The sequence below is a fragment of the Strigops habroptila genome, chromosome 2 (assembly GCF_004027225.2).
Source record: "Strigops habroptila isolate Jane chromosome 2, bStrHab1.2.pri, whole genome shotgun sequence".
Lineage (NCBI taxonomy): Eukaryota > Metazoa > Chordata > Aves > Psittaciformes > Psittacidae > Strigops > Strigops habroptila.
Window position 1 is genome coordinate 115,358,765 of NC_044278.2, and position 19,956 is coordinate 115,378,720.

The 19,956-nt window shown below is 45.3% G+C and overlaps 1 protein-coding gene and 1 long non-coding RNA gene across 2 annotated transcripts in view; one reads left to right on the forward strand and one right to left on the reverse strand.

Moving 5' to 3' along the window:
• Nucleotides 1-289: 289 nt before the first annotated feature.
• LOC115604236 lies at nucleotides 290-3,272 on the reverse strand. The gene is made up of 3 exons (XR_003990160.1): nucleotides 3,183-3,272; nucleotides 1,639-1,760; nucleotides 290-332 (listed from the first exon to the last, which is right to left on the reverse strand). It is a non-coding gene; the product is annotated as an uncharacterized LOC115604236 (long non-coding RNA).
• Nucleotides 3,158-19,956, forward strand: part of ME3 (malic enzyme 3) — a 118,003-nt gene continuing 101,204 nt past the window's right edge. The window contains exon 1 of the mRNA XM_030477138.1: nucleotides 3,158-3,564. Coding sequence (XP_030332998.1) covers nucleotides 3,376-3,564 — 189 coding nt within the window. The 5' untranslated portion in view covers nucleotides 3,158-3,375. The remainder of the gene's footprint in view (nucleotides 3,565-19,956) is intronic.

Sequence of the window (19,956 nt, forward strand, 5' to 3'; positions counted from 1 at the left end):
ATTCTGCAGGCTTGTTAAAAATAACCCTTTTTATGATCCTGTCCTGTATCCTCAGCAGTCAATAGTGGGAGATCTTACACCCAGCCTTTTCTGCAGTCCATTTAGGAATGAGATACTATAGATACACTTGTCTCACTCCCCTTCTTGCACTTTTTGCCAGCCCCTTGTAGAAAGGGTTTGCAGCAATTCCCACCTCTGCTATTTAACTTATTGTGCAGTCCAAGGCAAGCGACGTCCCCATTTCCCTGCCTACTTTTGTCCTTCTTGCACATACAGACCTTAAACTTCTGAGGGGTTACTGTGCCAGGTCCCTGACGTATTTCCAAGCATTCCTGAAATCAAGATAATAATTCTATCAAGGGCCAGGAAAGGAAAACAGACTTCTGACAGTTCACACACAGCCTTATGGTTCTGTCATGACCCTTGATCCAGCACTGATGAGGAGAAGATAGATGACCACAGTCAAGATTTATATGACAACTCCCTCTCCAGGGATATCATGGAAGTTGTGCCCCCAGCCAGAGGTTGAACCAACTATGTGGGGAGTTTTCTCAATTTCAGATCACTGCTTTGGGAGAACATTGTCTGACAAGCTCCAAAGCAAGCTCTGAAGCCCCTTTACTTTCATAGTTTTCTCAAGAGTAAATTGGATGAGATATTAGGAAGAAATTCTTCCCTGTGAGGGTGCTGAGGCGCTGGCACAGGGTGCCCAGAGAAGCTGTGGCTGCCCCATCCCTGGCAGTGTTCAAGGCCAGGTTGGACACAGGGGCTTGGAGCAACCTGCTCTAGTGGAAGGTGTCCCTGCCCATGGCAGGGGGTTGGAACTGGATGAGCTTTAAGGTCCCTTCAACCCAAACCAGTCTGTGATCCTATGATATTCTGTGAAATTATACTGAAGTTGAATTCTGTTCTTCTCTTAGAGCATTTTCAACACAAAATTACAGGCTGCTTTTTTTCATGCAGTATTTTACAACACAGGCAACGAAGTGAACTAATTTATTTCTTGAGTTTTGTTAGTTGTGGTTTCTTCTACTAGAAAGCACTAGATGGTGGAATTAGGTCCCATGGCTAGGAAGAGCTTGTCTAGGTTCTCCAAGGCACAGTAAATGCATTTGTTCTGAGCCTGAGGGTGGACGCCTATCGCTGGGAGAGCCAGTGCTACTGCCTGAGACACTTCTCAGCTGTGCAAAGCAACCTCATTGTGCAGGTTTTCAGCTTGGCACTTTTTCCTCTGACACATAAATCTCCTCAAACAACTTAATGGTGCATTTTCACAGAGCAGTCAGGGAAGTTTCTCCTCTTTTTTATCTTTGCTCAGTAGGAGTGGCTCATGAATCCAGAGATTTAGTGTTATGGACTCTCCTACAAACAGCAGGGTCAGATCTCCTGTTTGCTATGCACATGGCAACAACCACCACAGAGATATTAAAAATTTACAGAGGCTCTGCAGTGGGATGGAGAAATTCACTCAAATTTAGGCTGGCTGGGACCAATGTGGTGCTGGCTGGTGGGAGTAGAAAGCTTTGACAAGCTGGCAAGATACTGACTTTGTTTTTGTGAAATTGATCCTCACAAAATCTAAGTCTCAAGATTTTTTCAATTTATAGCTATGCAAAAAGTGATAATAGTGGCAAGTACCTTCTTGTGTCTTCCATGCACTAAGAATCTCCCTGATTATAATGTGGAGCCAGGGATGCACATATTCCTTATCTTCTCTGTCTGGGTCTCTCCAGTCGCGCGTTTCCATTTCTGGCCAATTTCTGGTATTTCAAAGGAAAATGGGTTAAAAAACCAAAGACCAGACAAACAACTTCACTCTCAGAATGTATCTGACTGGGGCATAGGGGTGGTTTTTTATCCATGGTCCTAGTAGATATGAAGTAGCAACAGTCCTCAGATATGAGGTTTGAATAGAATCATTGTCTGACAACAGAGGTGTAAATACCCCTGACACACTGAAAGCAATGCATGAAGCCATACACTGGTTAGGTAGAAATCATAAGCTCATAGAATTGAACTGAAACCTTCTATTCCATCCTATTTATTATATTTATTCTATCCTCTGTACTCTACGCTACTGTATGGTGTGCCTATAAAATGCCAGGCAAGAAAGAACAATCATATCCATCTAATCAACATCTTTCACTCTGCAGTCCATTCTTTTCTGCACGGGCCATGTCATTTATCCCCAAAATATTAAAGCATATTAAAAAATACATCTGCGGACAGCAACACACGTGGCAGGAGAAGCTGGATAGCATCCCTCGCCCAAAGCAGACCTGAGCTTCACAGCGGGTCTCAGGTGTGGGAGCACAGCGTTGATCTGAAGATGAAATTGAACCTGAAGCTTTCACCCTTCTGCAGGGTAAAAGCCACTGGGTTTTTATAAGAGAATGGTAGTAGTGACGGCGATGTCACCATTTTAAAGAATGAAAGAGGTAATTTCTTTGAAAAATGGATACAAGGACCTGCCATCTTCAGTGAATAAAATATATTGATTATAGTATATAGAAGATATATGTAATACACATAATATATACTATATATAGTATGTAGATTATACACACAGTACACAGCATCTTCCATCAGGTTCCTTTAACCAGGCTTCAAGGAGAGCTTAAAGCAGCCTTCTGGGACCTAAAGGGGCCAACAAGAAACCTGGAGAGGGACTTTTTACAAGGGCATGAAAGGACAGGCCAAGGGGAATGGCTTTAACCTGCCAGAGAGGAGATTGGAATGAGCTCTTAGGCAGAAGCTCTTCCCTGTGAGGGTGCTGAGGCGCTGGCACAGGGTGCCCAGAGAAGCTGTGGCTGCCCCATCCCTGGCAGTGTTCAAGGCCAGGTTGGACACAGGGGCTTGGAGCAACCTGCTCTAGTGGAAGGTGTCCCTGCCCATGGCAGGGGGTTGGGACTGGATGAGCTTTGAGGTCCCTTCAACCCAAACCACCCTGTGGGTCCATACTGTGCATACAGATTTCACATATAGGAGACCACAACGCCGGGCGGGGCGAGGTCCTCCTGAGGCCCCGCGATGGCGGGAGGCGAAGCCCCGGCCGGGCAGACCCCGCTGCCCTCCCGCCGCCGCCGCTGTGTCCCCTCCGGGCCCACTGTCCCTGGCGAAGGCGGGCCCGCACGAACACCCCCTGCCCTCCCCTCAGCCGCCGGCTGAGCCTTCACAGGTACCGGCGGAGCCGCGCCCGCCGCGGGGTCGGGGCGGGATCTGCTTCCGAGGTTTCCTTTCGCTTCGGCGGGCACTGCCGCGCCGGGCCGGGCCGGGCCGGGCCGGGCGCACCTGGGCTGGGCTCGGCCGGGCCGCGCCCTCCCCGCCCCGCCGGGCTCCGCTGCCGCCGTCTCCGCCCTTATCCGCAGCAGCGCGATGGTGCCGGTGTGCGGCGGGGCTGGCGGCCACCTGCTGCGGATGGCGGGGGTCGGCCGGAGCTCGCTGCTCCTCAGCGCAGCCCGGGGCTGGAGCTGCCGGGCCGGGGAGAACGCGGCCGCCCGCGGCAGGGCCGTGTCGGTCAAGAAGCGAGGGTACGACATCACCAGGAACCCGCACCTCAACAAGGTGGGTGCTGCGGGGTGGAGGTTGCTTGTCAGAGGGGCTTGGTGGCCACTGGTGGGTGCTGGAAGGTGCTTGGTGTGATGGACTGAAGGTGTCCTGTGTTAGAAGTGTTGTGGCAGCGTTGGCTGTGCCCATCCGCAGCGTGCAGCCCGCAGATAGGGGTGAAATGCTGTGGGGAGTGGTTGTGGGTTGATCTGAGCAGAGCATGGGGTATTGAAGGTGCTGACCTGCTGGTTCAGCATCCTTTGGAGGTGGTTATCTGGCATCCCTCTGTCTGCAGCTGCTGGAAGAGCCTGTGTAGGACCTGCAGCCATTTGCCTGAAGCTATGAAAAACTGGGGAGGAGAAAGCGTGGCTTCGCCAAAAAATCCAATACCAAAACGTGGGGTATTTTGATATACATTGTATTGCACATGTGGCTTTGGAACTGGTTGTTTACACCTTGGTGTGGTTGTCCTTGACTCCTCCTTTCATAGCATAACCAAAGCAGCATGTTTTGTTGGGCTGAAGGTGTGTTTGTTCTCAATACTGCAGAAATGTCAATGTTGTTTTAAAAACAAACAAAAATCAGCAAGCTTTAGGAGAAAGGTTTTCAACAAAGTCTGCAAGGTGTATAAATGAGACCCTGAAGCTTAGGGCTAGGACTAACTAGGACTCTCCAATTCCCAGCAGGAAAAAGGTCAATTGCATTTATCAAATAGGTCACTCTTTACATCAGTAGATATCATATATACCTTTGTTAGTCAAGCATGATTGATTTTAAGATCTTAATTTGTATGAAGAATTATATGAATTGATAATTGTAAATAGATTGACTCTTTCTATCCATCTAAATAGAGCTGGACCCCTCTCCCCAGGCCACTGCTGCTGTTGACCAACAAAAGCAACAGGGCTTTGATAGCATGTAGGGACAATAACGCACCTAACCCTATTCTATCCAAAAGACAACAATTACCATCCTTTATGTAGGTGGATGAGCACCTTTCTTAACCCAGAAAAGGAACACACTCAATTTTATGTATGTTTTATAAACAGCCCCACACTGCTCTTCCATTTCTTTCCATAATTTGAAGGGGAAAAAGAATCTGGATGCAAATTTTGGGATGAAATATGTTGGATTCAAGATGATTGAGTTCCAGTTTCTTGTATTAATGTTGCTGGAAATCATTACAAATACCTTAATTACCTTAAAAATAAGTAGGTGTTAAACATGATACTGACAGGTAATGGGGCTGCCCCATCCCTGGCAGTGTTCAAGGCCAGGTTGGACACAGGGGCTTGGAGCAACCTGCTCTAGTGGAAGGTGTCCCTGCCCGTGGCAGGGGGTTGGAACTGGATGAGCTTTAAGGTCCCTTCCAACCCAAACCATTCTATGATTCTACTCAGCATCTGCTTGGTATATACTTATCTGATGCATGAGCCTCCTATGTCTCCTTCTGGACTGGAGACTCTTTGGATGACGGCTTTTACTTTGTGTAACAAGCTGCATGTGGGGCTGCGTCTCCTGGTACTATTTCAGCATCCATAGAGGTGAACCCCTACAGACCACACGATGACACAGGGTGTTACTGAGCATGCAACAACTTTGTAGGCAGTCTGGTTTGAATCGTTATACAGTGCATGTCTGTAAGACTGAAGAGAACTTGCCAACTGTCTCATAAGCAACAGCAATTCATCAGCATTAAGTGGTTTTGATGGCTTTTTCTTCAGCTTGTCCTCTTGGGTGTTCGATGATAGTTACAAAGAGTGATATAGCTAGTTTCTAGTAGTCTTACATGTATCAATTTGAACTGAAAAATTAATACTTGAATCTTTGCTCAGTGTAATTCAATAATAACACACAAACAATTTAATCTCTCATGTTTTAAATTGATCTGGTGACCGCAGAAGTAGATTTTGAATGTCCCATTTGATAATTTTCAGAACTGAGGCTTTTCTAAATGGTTTTCCCCCCTTCCAGTGAAATAAACTTTTTTTCTTTAAGTCTAAATAGTTTTTTGTCCATGTGTAGAGAGGGGAAGAAAACTGTTAGAGGTAAAATGTAATCTAGTGTGCCATGTTTAACTGGCCATGAGAAATCTCTCAGCTAGGTTTGCCTGGGTGTTTGCTGTGTATGTTATGTTCCTCTGTCGGTATGGACCTTACAATCATTGATAAAGGCATCTACAGCACATCCAAGTGAAGACAGAAACAGCTATCATCGTTGGTAAGAGATAAGGACTGCCTATTTATGCACCCTATTTATGCACCTAGGGGACTGAGTAAACGTCTTTCCAAACTCTTGTAAACAGGCTTCTATTTCTCTGTTGCTCTTAACAGTTCACTGTAGTACCTAAAAACTTAACTGTGTTCAACTGAAATGGGACGTTTCAGACAGTTCGTATGTCACCATATGATTGATGGCCCTTCGGTCTGCTGTGCTGCAGTGGTTTAAATCACAATTGGGGATCTCGGTAGGTTTTCAGCTGTTGTACTCTCACCACTGTGAAGCTTAAATTACTGTTTAATTCTGTAAATTACTGTTTAATAGTGTAAATTACTGTTTAACTTCACAGTTCACCACTGTGAAGTAAAAAATTACTGTTTACTCCTTTGGTAGCTAAATGTGGTCGTGGAGCCATTGCTGGTTTTCTGCAGTGGATCTTGCTTTAAGTTTTCCTCTGGTTGAAGGCAGGGGATATTTCTTACATCTCTCCAAGAACCTCTGAAAGAAGTGAGGCTTCAGGCAGCAAGCGTTTTGTTGCTTTATTCAATGCCCTGGCTGTTTTATAGCTTGTGGGTGAAGTTTAAAGTGTCAGTCTAAAGCTATGAAGTGTGTGATATTTATTCAATGAAGATGACTATGTCCCTCCAGCAGAACCACGGGCAGATTCACTGTCTGAGGTTATTGATCCAAGTCTTTCCTTGCTTACTAGGTTGAAGGTGCTTTGAAGAAGCAGACTGAAATCACTGCTGCTAGGTCCCCTATAATACCCTAAATATGGATAAAAGCAGGCTGTACTCTGAGAAGCTCCTCTGTTTTCCAAATCTGCCTGAGCAAAAAGAAATAAATGAAAAACTGGTGATGGATGTATGAGATTTGCAGTTATTTCTCTCCTCTAGTAATTTTTTAGTATGTGAAGTTGGATGGGTTTTCTGGTATAAAGGAATTGAATCCCTAAATATTGATCAAGGGTGCCAACACTGCATAAAGCATGGATTGTAAATGGGGTTTTTGCCAATCAGAATGGTTTGGGTTGGAAAGGACTTTAAGATCATGGAGTTCCAACCCCCCTAACATGGGAAGGGACATCTCTAACTAGACCATGTGTCAACTGAATACTGGGCTGCACCAAAAGGAGTGTGACCAGCAGGTCAAAGGAGGTGATCCTGCCCCTCCACTCTGCTCTCGTGAGACCTCACTTGGAGCACTGTGTACAGTTCTGGTGTCCTCAACATAAAAAGGACATGGAGCTGTTGGAGCAAGTCCAGAGGAGGCTACGAGGGTGATCAGGCGCTGGAGCACCTCCTGTATGAAGGCAGGCTGAGAAAGCTGGGGCTGTTCAGCCTGGAGAAGAGAAGCTGCATGGAGACCTCAGAGCAGCTTCCAGTGTCTGAAGGGGGCTGCAAGGATGCCAGAGAGGTGACATGGTCTAGAGTGAGGTGTCCCTGCCCATGGCAGGGCGTTGGAACTATATGATCTTAAGGTCCTTTCCAACCTGAATCATTCTGTGATTCTTTGTTGCCCAAGGCTCTGTCCATCCTAGCCTTACACAATTCCAGGGATGGAGCATTTACCACTTCTCTGGGCAACCTGTGCCAATGCCTCACCACCTTCATAGAAAAGAATTTCTTTCCTGTATCTATCTAAATCTCCCCAGTTTAAGTTTAAACCCATCACCCCTTATCCTATTGCTACAGTCCCTGATGAAGAGTCCCTCTCTGGCATCCAGTCCTTAAATTATTTGTGCAATCCGTGCATTGTATCCTCCCTGTGTTTTAGCAATCACACACTGAGCTGGACAATTCCTAGTTTGAGCACACACCTGTAGAGACTCAAAAATCTTATCCTAAGTTGACTGTGATTTAGTTCATGACACCTGATTGTAGTGTTCAGTTGGAAGGTTGAAGGTGCTTCCAGCTTTTTGTTGGAAGTCCTATTTTTGAGCTCAATCATGCCTCCGTGGAGATGTGCCATCACAAACCTGCAGAGCTGGAGGTTGCAGTTTGTTGTCTGTAGAATCATAGAATAGTTATGTAGCAGGATATTGCTGTATTTGAAAGGTTGAGATAACATGCTGAATTGTTCTGCAAGGTGCAGTGCAGGGATCAGAGTTTGGGGTCTTCTGTGTACGTCTGGATAATGCTCTGTGCTCTTAATGTCTGTGCCTGCTCTCCATTGCTTTTTGTGGGATATGTCATAATGAATTGCAAAAAAACCCCAACAAACCCAAAATTACCCAAAATTACCAGTCTGGAACTGTAAGAAAGAGCCTTTAAAGACTTGCTATAGGGTTTGGAATGTGCTGCTGCACACATGATTAAAATGCAGAAAGTTTGTTTGTCCTTTAGCTTTGTGGGGATCAGAATTGAGCTAGCTGAGGTTTCTTTGCACAGTGTCAGTAATTTGCCACTGCAGCTGAGGAAAAAACTGATACCATTGCACACAGTTATCCTCAGCAACTGTGATGAAACTGGCCTAAAATTAGCTGCCTTTGTGAAACTATTGCATTTAAACAAAGTAAGTAAAGAGCACCAGAACAGTGTATCTGAGTGACAGCTGGCAAGATCAGATCAAGGCAGTATTCTGTTTTCAAATCAGTAAATCTCCTCTCTAAATTCATATTCTTACAGCTGGAGTTTGGGGTTGGCTGGCTTTAGGTCTGGATAGAGATAAAACTACTGAGGTATGCAGTGGGCTTTAAGTGGTTGTGTGACTCCCAGCATTTAACTTACCATCTCTTCATGTTTTGCAAAGTAGGAGTATGAGGTGGGCAGAGTTTGGAGGTTCCCTCTTATTTTTCAGGAGCCCATTTGAGCAAGTTTTAGTGTACGAGTTCATTTAAAGAAGTAATAAATGAAATCCCCTGAGCGTTAGTGTATCCACTAAAGCCACACCTGGGTTAGAAAGTCCCCGAACTGAAAATGCTGAAAGGATGGGAGTGTGCAGGGGAAGAGTATCCAATTTACCCGTCTTATTTACTCATCCTAAGGTTTATGGCTGCTGCTGGAGACAGGATGCTCGTGTAGATGAACTGACCTGACAGGACTCCCAAGTTTCTGGGGATGTCAAACAAGGCACTTGCATGGACAAACACACTGCAGGCCCAAGCCAAACCACAGCTGAGAGAGACAGAGCCAACTCCTTATCAAACTAGAAGAGTTGAAATGTAGGCTGGAGCCCTGTGCAGTGTGATGAGCCCTCGATGGTGTCCAGAGCAGGGAGGTGGTTTTCATGTTTTCACTTGTTCTTTATTTCATCAGTCAAACTTACGTGTATCATCATGGACTTCAGTGGAAGCAAACTCCAATGAGATGAGCTTTGACCGAGTGTTTTGGGGTATAGAGTTTTGGAAATACAATTGCTCAGTTAGATTTGGATTTGCCTGCATTCTGGCAGGTGGAGTTTCATTTCTGTTTGTTTGGTCAAGCGTATCTTTCTGAGTCCAAAGTATCTTTTGGCAATGGCATTTCCTAATGTTTTGGTACTAAAGAACTTGTTATGGCGTGGCCAGCAAGCTAAGCCCAAACTAAATTTGTTGGTGCTTCTGGTGTTAGCAGCAGCCTTCAAAAGTCCCTTTTCTTCCTCAGGTTGGATTCCAGTTCTTCTCCCTTATAGCCAAACCAGGAGGCCATCTGCCTTCCCGTCTGTCTGCATCATCTCTTGCCAGCACTGTCAGAGTCTTCCTTTTAGGATACCACTGATGCTTTGTGTGTAAAGCTCTTCTGGAAAAGCTTGGAAGTACAGTGGAATCATACAATCACAGCCTGGTTTGGGTTGGAAGGGACCTTAAAGCTCATCCAGTTCCAACCCCCTGCCACGGGCAGGGACACCTTCCACTAGAGCAGGTTGCTCCAAGCCCCTGTGTCCAACCTGGCCTTGAACACTGCCAGGGATGGGGCAGCCACAGCTTCTCTGGGCACCCTGTGCCAGCGCCTCAGCACCCTCACAGGGAAGAGCTTCTGCCTAATGTCTAATCTCAGTCTTCCCTCTGTCAGTTTAAAGCCATTCCCTCTTGTCCTGTCCCTACATGTCCATGTAAAAAGTCCCTCTCCAGGTTTCCTGTAGCCCCTTTAGGCACTGGAGCTGCTCTAAGGTCTCCCCTTCAGGAGCCTTCTCTTCTCCAGGCTGACCCAGCCCAGGTCACTCAGCCTGGCTCCAGAGCAGAGCTGCTCCAGCCCTCACAGCATCTCCGTGGCCTTCTCTGGACTGGAAGGGTCTGTTGCTGCCAAGGGGAGAGGGTGCTGATGCAGACCCTGTCTCTGTGCTGTATTGACCCCATAGTATGTTGGTCTTTGTTCTGCTTTTAGCCCTTGTAAATGCACTGAGAGGTCTTGGAAGCATCTGTTGGGCAGCTTTTAGAAGTGCTGAGTTTATGCTTGCAGTCACTGTGAGATATTAATAAAAATAAATAGTGTTTGGACCAAAATGCTTGTTTCTGTTTGCTGAGCAGTTTATGTTGTAGCAATACCTTTAAAATTGCCTGCAGGTTGTGGAAATTAATCAGTTTGGCAGCTGCCTCTATTGCTTTCTTTTTATCATGCCCTTTCTTTTAGAGAAGTCTTTATCCTTACACCAGGCATGTTTTGGTAGGGCAGAGCCAAGACTGAATGTAGCTTTTGTTTCATAGGGTGGACTAAGTTGTTTTTGGCATTTGAATGAGAATTGCACTTAAGTAACATAAACTGTTTGATAAACAGCATGAAAACTGGTATTGCTGTGGTTAGAATGGAGCTAGGGCTGAATGCGACAGCTTGCTCAGCATTCCTATTCATTGCATCTAGTGTGGCAAACAACCAGTTGATTACTTTGGAAGCGCTGTGGATGGCAGTGGGAATAGTGACCATGTTATATGTGGAGCTGGTCACAGTCTTCACTGACATCAGCAGGCTTCAAGCCTTGTAAGTAGAGTGACATATGATGACATTGATGTTAGAGTGCTCATCAGAATTAGTGATGGTTTAACTGAAGCTGCTGAAAAGCAGTGTTAATTCATAAGATGAAATGAAGAGCAATAGCTTGTTGCTCAGTTTTGTTTTCAGGTGGATTTGCCAAGCCATAAGGTACCTACTAGAGGTGAGTCTGGCAGTGTTGTAGCACTATGTGGCAGAGTTTGACCCCTGCATGTTGGGTTTTGGTGTGTCAGATCTGGCACTTGCTGAACAAAACTGGACCTAGAGCAAATTCCGTTTGACTTTGCTTAAAGAGAATATAATTTGAATTCCTCTTTAGCTTCTATAGCAGCCACCTCCAGGAGAAGACTCGAGCTGCTCTTGCTGCATTCCTTCAGAGCTGAGACAGGAAAGGTGGGGACTTTGAATATCTGCACTCCATTGCTACACGTTGCTGAAGGGGTGTTATGGTTGGTTATGATATTTAGGCTCCTCCAAGGCTTTGGGATAGTTTTCTTTCTCCGACTTGCTGTAAGTGATGCTGATTTACCTTCCTGCCCCCCAACTTGCCCGGCTGATGGGAGGTACTGTGCAAACATCTGCTTTTGGCAGCTCTCTTGTGGTATCAGTGTTCTACTTATTTCTCAGTTCAGAGTACGACTTGTGCTTGCCCCTGTGCAGACAGCACCCCGGCTCTTCTAGCACCCCTGCAGAGTTAGGGCCTGGAATTTGATTTTGGAGCTGCCAATGCACGTGCCTGCAGCAGCTGAATGTTGGATGCTGCCCTGCACAGGAGAAACCTGTATCTATCTCTGTCTACATGCCATGCAGGAGATTGTCCTGGTTTGTTGTTGGTTGATTGGTTTTTACCAAAGGAGCACAGAACTAAGAAGCAAATGGTTATTTTAATGATCCTTGGGCTTCTGGATCCGGAAATATTCTTATGCTGGCAAAGCCTAGGAGACAAGTCAGACTGAAAACACAAAGGTTTTGCTTTATCTCTTCCTTTTCCTCTGTCACTTATTTTTCTGTCTTTTCCTCACTGCTACCAAACCTTGAGCAGCCTGTTGTAGCTTTCACCCAAATAAATTCTTGTGGGACAGACTGAGCTTCAGGGCTGTTGTGAGCAGGTCAGACAGGCCTCGATGCTTGGGGGAGAATAAACACTGCACCCTCTTTCAATGAGAAGGCTTAGCACAACAGCAAACTTGACTACTTTCAGCTTCTAATGAGCTCTGGTAGAGATGATGAGCGTGGTTTTGATTTTTAAGCTCCTCTTTGAGGCCCAGGGGTGACACTTGCTATCTGGCTCCCCAAACAACATGACATTTTGATAAATGACTTATGCATTGTCAGCCTAATACAATATCTTCCTTTTTAAAATGTTTTAAATGGCAGGGCTTTTTATAGTTCTGCAGCTGCCAAGCACAAAACTCAGACATAAACTGAGCAGACTGACAAAGAAAATAACACCAGCACAGAAGTTTTCTGCATATCAACATTTTCTGCTTAACTTCACTTTGCAGCTCTGTTGCACATATATCCTTCTTCAACACATGGAACTGAAACAGATCTTCAGTGTATTTCTGTATTGTATATAAAAAAGATCAGCTCCACATTTTAGAGGATGTTTTTTTCCTGTGTATCTAACTTCTAAAGTGATGTCTGTTTTGTAGTGTGTCCATATGGGTTAGCTCTGTTCAACCTCATAAAACATGTAGTTAAGGCTTGACTGTGTTTCTCAACATAGGAAGGAATTAGTTATTTCAAAACCAGCAGTGCTGTGTTCTCCTGCACAAGACATCTTGAACTTTAACTCTTTGGCTTGGCTTATGGATTTGTCACTTTGCCTAGTGGTAAAATTTATGATGGAAACTATTAAACTCTGTTTAATCTTCATTTGAAGGGCTTGATGTTAAACCTGCAGGTAATTTTAGCTTAGTGGTTAGTTGCAAATGAGAGAATGGATTATACATGCCAAATCCTGTCAGTTTTGGAAGTGTCCAGGTTATTAAGAGTTTGTCAAGATGGTCTAAGCATGTAAAGCATAGAAGGGGCTGGAGGAAGAGATATGTGTTTTATTAAGCCAGGGGAAAGAGAAGTAAAACCAGGGACTTTAATGTTCACAGCCCTTCTTCTTGCAACTCAATGTTTTTATATCCCCAACTAGATCAGTTGGTCCAATCAACAAAAAACCCACCCAAAGCCCAGACCTTTCCCTGTTAGCCCTTTCTACCACAAATCAGATCCCTTGATTACAATTATTGGAGGGACAAGGCCCTTCTCTCCCCTAATACTGTATCAAGGTTTCTAAATCTAGCAATAAAATGAGCCAAGTAATAAAAAATACTTGCTGAAGTGCTAAGTCTGTGGAACAATGAGTAAAAAGGTCCTTTCCAACCTTGACCGTTCTATGATTAATACATTGGTGCTAAATAGCAGCTCAGGTGGTTTCTGGGTGAGAGACGCAGTTTGCACAAGAGGATCAGGCTGAGAAAGTTGGGGCTGCTGGAGAAGAGAAGGTCCATGGAGACCTCAGAGGAGCTTCCAGTGTCCAAAGGGGGCTGCAGGGATGTTGAGGAGGGACTCTTCGTCAGGGACTGTAGTGATAGGACAAGGGGTGATGGGTTTAAACTGAAACAGGGGAAGTTCAGGTTAGATATGAGGAAGAAGTTCTTCCCTGTGAGGGTGCTGAGGCGCTGGCACAGGGTGCCCAGAGAAGCTGTGGCTGCCCCAGCCCTGGCAGTGTTCAAGGCCAGGTTGGACACAGGGGCTTGGAGCAACCTGCTCTAGTGGAAGGTGTCCCTGCCCATGGCAGGGGCTTGGAACTGGGTGAGCTTTAAGGTCCCTTCAACCCAAACCATTCTATGATTCTGCGATAATTCTATGAAACACAAACTTGGTTGATGAAAGGTAGAAAAAGTTGGGGTTTTTTTTTCCCCTCTCAAGTCGGGAGGATTTTCTGTGCACGTACCAGTGGGACTTGTTTCTCATTGCCCACATGCAACAGAGTCCTCTCAGCTTTGGTAAAGTGCCCAGGTTGTGATGTGCAGCAGTGTTTATTAGAAGGAGACATGTGTGACATGCCTTTGCCTCCATGTGCTGATGCCAGCAGCTTTCGCTGGCTTATGTCTGGGGGGAGAAAATAATGCTTGTGGCAGCACGGAGGTTTCCTTGAGCATTGCTATTGGGTTTCTGAGGGGCAGCAGAGGCTTAAGCCATTGGGAGGCTTTCTGCTGATTTCACTCAACTTTGCATCAAGCCCTTTGAGGATTTAGGAATAAGAAACTGCACCATTCGAGATGTAAGGTCATTTGATCACAAAAGGATGAGATTAAAGGTACCAAGATGGTGGAATTTCACATTATACTCTCTTCATGGGTAGTAATTAAAATGAGAGCATATGTGAAAAATTGCTTAAGCCAAACATTTCAAAGTCAAAATGGATTATGCCAATATCATCCATTTCTACAGATAGAGAATCCCATGAAGGCTCCAGCTGCTTCCATAGTTATGTGTTCCAGAAATCAAAAGTGCGTTTTAGTGCTCTCTATTTTAGCACCATCCATCCAAGCTCATTTGTCTTCCTTATGAACTTGGAGTGACTACTCAGTGATGCCTTTCCCATGCCAAAAGTTGTCCTCTGTCACGCAGAAGAGCTGGACTTCTGCTCAAGAGCTGTTGGAGGCAAAACAAGGGCACTGAGCGAGGTACCTTGGAGAGCTTGAAGCTGCCTTGGAGAGTTATTACAGCTTAATAAAAGTTCCAAAAGTGCCTTTGAATTGTGACCTTCCAGATGTTCCCTGGTCAAGAGTAGAACTGGGATTATGAAAGCAGAATGAATGCATGACTGATGCTTGCTGAAACTGGGCAACCTTCCCTAAAGGCAAGTAGTTGTTTGGGTTTACTGTAACGTTAACTGTATTTGAAGTTATAAGATAAGAAAGTAGTTTCTCATATAAATAGAAGTGATGCAAACGTGCTGGAAAGCAGCAGCAAGAATCTGGCTGCTGCTGGAAAATAGGTTTGGTGTTGGCCACTTTTAACACGTTAATTGCATTTTAAAGATAAGCTTTAATGGATTTGGCAGCGAGAATGAAACCGTAACCAGATCGTGTTGTTTTGTACAAATGCCTTTCAGGTTTCCCTGCAAGGTCAAATGTCCTATTGATGGGCAGCTTGGAGGAATGTAACTGGTGTTTGGTGGAGTTGCAGAATAAGTTTCCCACTGAAGCCAAGTATCAAAATGTCACAGAGTCCAACAGTTTCACTTCCTGTGAAGCTGGAAACCCCTATAGCCTTCTTTAGGGTTTCCTGCAGGGACGGAGGGATGTGAATCTTGTTTGACTTACAGAACCATAATATTTGCACTGCAATTTGTAACAGCGAGCAAGAAGTTTTCAATTAGTATATCCTGAGGAACAGCAAATCCAGTAAAGTGGATGATTTTAACATTTAATTTTCGTCAGAGAATAAATAAAGCAGCTCCCAGGACCTTCAGTGTTCCACAGGGTTGGAGTAGGGAGGAAGAGCAGTGAATGTGGTTACAGATCTATGAGGAAGCAAGGAGCAGCTGAAACCATTCTCAAGTCTTAATGTCTTTGCTTGGCATCATCATAATGTAACCTCTGAACTGTGGTACCGTATCAGGTGAACTGTAGCACTGTATCAGGCATGCTTGGAGGAGGCATGAATTTCAGTCTCGTTGATAAAACACTCGGTCAGTTCACCACTGGTTTGAATTTCCTGGTGTTGCAATAGTTTTCTCAAACTCTAAGCTGGTTGCAATGAACCCTGATTTGGAGTCCAAACCAAATTTGCTTGAAGTCCTGTGAGCCTTTTCTCTTTCAGGTTCATAGTAGTTTCATGCTATGGGAAATGCTTTCTATCTCTTAACAAGAGGCTTCAACCTTAACTTTGAGGCAGCATTGCTTTTTCCTATCCAGGCAGAAGAATGCTGTGGGGAGAGGGGAGGCTCTTGGGCTGGGGAGCCTCTGGGATGTGAGAGTTTCCAGATCTGTGATGTGCACAGTGGTGGGATCATCAGTGTCACTTTGTGCATTGCAGATATTCCTCATCTCTGTTCTGGGTGAGGCGGACCATATATCTGGGCATCCAGCATCTGCTTTGCATGTAGTCCGTACATATGCATAGGCTGATCATCTTTTGGCTGCGTTGGATTTACTGTCCACTTGCAGGTTAACACTGCACATAAGACTGTAGCTTTGAGCCAGCTTCTGGACTTTCAGAAATCCAGGGACAATGACCAAAGTCCTTACCTTATTCCCCAAAGAAGATGGAAACAGAGGGCATGCCTTGAGATACTGGTATGTGAGAGAGCAGATCTCATTCTTCAGAGAGAACGTCTATATACAGTGTTTGGTAATTCACCTGACAAATGTGAGGTGAAGAAAAAGAATACTAGAAGTTGTAAAGATATTTATTTATTGCTCTACAGATAAGAAACATCTCTATTATCTAGAATACACCACTTAGGTTTAAAAATTTTTCCAAATTGAGCCTGACGTGGAGACTGAGTTTGCTTTCTCAGTCCAGTGAGACTGTGGTTAGACACATCATCCCTGGCTGTGGTTGCCAGAGTGTGGAAAAATATAGGAACTATTGAGTTTGAATGTAGAGATTTGGGAAAAAAAGGAAAAGAAAACAATGTGACTGGGAGAAATACTTGTGGTTTATTATTTCATATTCTTAATTCTTGGAGGCCTTCACCATATAATACAATTTTCAAGGCATGTGTCATTCAGCTTCTGGTTTTCTTTAATGAGATTCATTCAGGCATTGAAGTTCAAGCTGTTGGAGGTTTACACACTCGCTGCATTTCTTATCAAAGGGTTGTGGAAGGCAGTTTCTGAATCACTGATAGACATTCAAGTGAGGTTTGGGCAGGCATGGGCATCATGATTCTGTGTTGGCATGTTATATCTCACGTTTAGTTTTGGAGTGGTCTTGTGAGACAGGGAAATAGTTATTTTCACTTCAGTGAGGAGCTGACTTTAGCTTGGCCAAGGTTATATGGGATATCTGTGGCTGACCAAGTGAGTGAACACGAGTCTCTCCAAATGAATCCCCTAACCATTCACCCAGCATACCTGCTTGCTCACTTGTCTGATCATAGCATACTTTATCTGTTCCAACAGTGATCTCAACCACAGCCTGTTAGAAATGTGTGTGATATATCAACTGCTATATCCCACAAACTGTGATATCCTGTACATGCCATCATAGAATCATAGAATCATAGAATCGTAAGGGTTGGAAAGGACCTTAAGATCATCTAGTTCCAACCCCCCTGCCATGGGCAGGGACACCTTGCCCTAAACCATGTGGCTCAAGGCTCTGTCCAACCTGGCCTTGAACACCGCCAGGGATGGAGCATCCACAACCTCCCTGGGCAACCCATTCCAGTGCTTCACCACCCTCACTGTAAAGAACTTCTTCCTTATATCTAATCTAAACTTCCTCTGTTTAAGTTTGAACCCATTACCCCTTGTCCTACCACTACAGTCCCTAAGGAAGAGTCCCTCCCCAGCATCCTTGTAGACCCCCTTCAGATACTGGAAGGCTGCTATGAGGTCACCACGCAGCCTTCTCTTCTCCAGGCTGAACAGCCCCAACTTTCTCAGCCTGTCTTCATATGGGAGGTGCTCCAGCCCTCTTATCATCCTCGTGGCCCTCCTCTGGACTCGCTCCAACAGCTCCATGTCCTTTTTATGTTGAGGACACCAGAACTGTACGCAGTACTCCAAGTGGGGTCTCACAAGAGCAGAGTAGAGGGGCAGGATCACCTCCTTCGACCTGCTGGTCACGCTTCTTTTGATGCAGCCCAGGATACGGTTGGCTTTCTGGGCTGCAAGCGCACACTGCCGGCTCATGTTAAGCTTTTCGTCAACCAGCACCCCCAAGTCCTTTTCTGCAGGGCTGCTCTGAATCTCTTCTCTGCCCAGCCTGTAGCAGTGCCTGGGGTTGCCCCGACCCAGGTGTAGGACCTTGCACTTGGCTTGGTTAAACTTCATAAGGTTGGCATCGGCCCACCTCACAAGCGTGTCAAGGTCCCTCTGGATGGCATCCCTTCCCTCCAGCGTATCAACCGAACCACACAGCTTGGTGTCATCGGCAAACTTGCTGAGGGCGCACTCAATCCCACTGTCCATGTCACCGACAAAGATGTTGAACAGGACCGGTCCCAACACCGATCCCTGAGGGACACCACTCGTTACAGGTTTCCAACTGGACATCGAGCCATTTACCACAACTCTTTGCGTGCGGCCATCGAGCCAGTTTTTTATCCTCCGAGTGGTCCATCTATCAAATTGATGTCTCTCCAATTTAGAGACAAGGATGTCATGTGGGACAGTGTCGAATGCTTTGCACAAGTCCAGGTAGATGACATCGACTGCTCTGCCGCTGTCCATCAGTTCCGTGGCTCCATCATAGAAGGCCACCAAATTGGTCAGGCAGGATTTCCCCTTAGTGAAGCCATGTTGGCTGTCACCAACCACCTCGTTGTTTTTCATGTGCCTTAGCATGTTTTCCAGGAGAAACTGTTCCAAGATTTTGCCAGGCACAGAGGTGAGACTGACTGGTCTGTAGTTCCCCGGGTCTTCCACCTTCCCCTTCTTGAAAATGGGGGTTATATTACCCTTCTTCCAGTCATTGGGAACTTCACCTGACTGCCAGGATTTTTCGAATATGATGGACAGTGGCTTAGCAACTTCATTCGCCAGCTCCTTCAGGACCCGTGGATGGATTTCATCAGGTCCCATGGACTTGTGCATGTTCAGGTTCTTAAGATGGTCTCGAACCTGATCCTCTCCTACAGTGGGCCTAAGGTCTTCGTTCTCACAGTCCCTGCATTTGCTTTCCAAGACTTGGGTTGTGTGGTCAGAGCATTTGCTGGTGAAGACTGAGGCAAAGAAGTCATTAAGAACCTCAGCCTTCTCCAAATCCATGGTAGCCAGTTCTCCTGATAGCTTCTGGAGAGGGCCTACATTGTCCCTAGCCTGTCTTTTATTTGCTACGTATCTATAGAATCCTTTCCTGTTATCTTTTACATCCCTTGCCAAACTTAATTCTAGCTGGGCCTTAGCTTTCCTAACCTGGTCCCTAGCTTCTCGGGCAATGCTCCTATATTCTTCCCAGGCGCCTGTCCTTGCTTCCACCTTCTATAAGCTTCTTTTTTCCCTCTAAGTTTCCTCAGCAGCTCCTTGTCCATCCATGGAGGTCTCCTGGCCCTCCTGCTGCACTTCCTTCTAGTCGGGATGCAACACTCTTGAGCACGTAGCAGGTGATCCTTGAATATCAGCCAGCAGTCTTGGGCCCCCCTGCCCTCTAGGACTGTATCCCATGAAACCTTACTAAGGAGGTTCCTGAAGAGGTCAAAGTCTGCTTTCTTGAAGTCCAGGGCAGTGAGCTTGCAAATAGGTGTTGTTTTATAAAATGAAAAGCATTTTGTGAAACACTTTCAAAAGCTGTGCACAAAGGAAGCAAGAACTAATAGAGTTGTTCTAGGAAGGTTTTTAATGCTTTACCATTTTTTCCTGTTGATATGCTTAATCACTTAAATTTCCTGGTTTTATTGTGTAACAGTTCAAACCTTCCAGTCACACTGGGTATATGTTACAGGTGCCAGTACCTGTAAACTTGAGATGATTACCTTGTCTACATTATGAAAGCAACAGTTCAAAGAGATAACCAAAATAGGGTAAATATTTAGGCTTAAAGCTCGTGGGCCAGAGATCCAGGTGTGATGTGTGGTCCCCCTGTGGCTGCTGCCTCAGCATCTGATGAGGCAGATGCTTCAATCAGTGATTTCTTAGAAATTGAGATCACTGGCCTGACTTCCCTCTCATTTTACATCATGACACCCTCCAGCAAATGTCTAGGACTAGATCCAAAGCAGATTGAATTTGATGGGAAACAAATGAGTAATTACAGCCCTTTGCAGTAAAGCATTCAAACTTACAGCCTTATTAGCTTCATATTGTTTGAGTGCTTTGCTGAACTAGGGCATAGGGTTTGGATTTAGTATCCCACTGCTGTAAGACTGAGTGTCTTCTGGCCGAAGCCTGTATCTGAGGAGCGGCTCCACAGGAGCACAGTTGGGTCATAAGCAAATCGTGATGCACTTTTGCTCTGCTTTCACAGGGAAGAGAAGCAAAAATAAAAGCCAATAATAAATCTGTGTTATTGAGTACCAGATAGAAGAAAACCAACTGCAAAATTGAAATGAACTTGCAGGAGGAGGTTCAGACAGCTTATAGTATCTCCAGTTGGCATTTCCTTT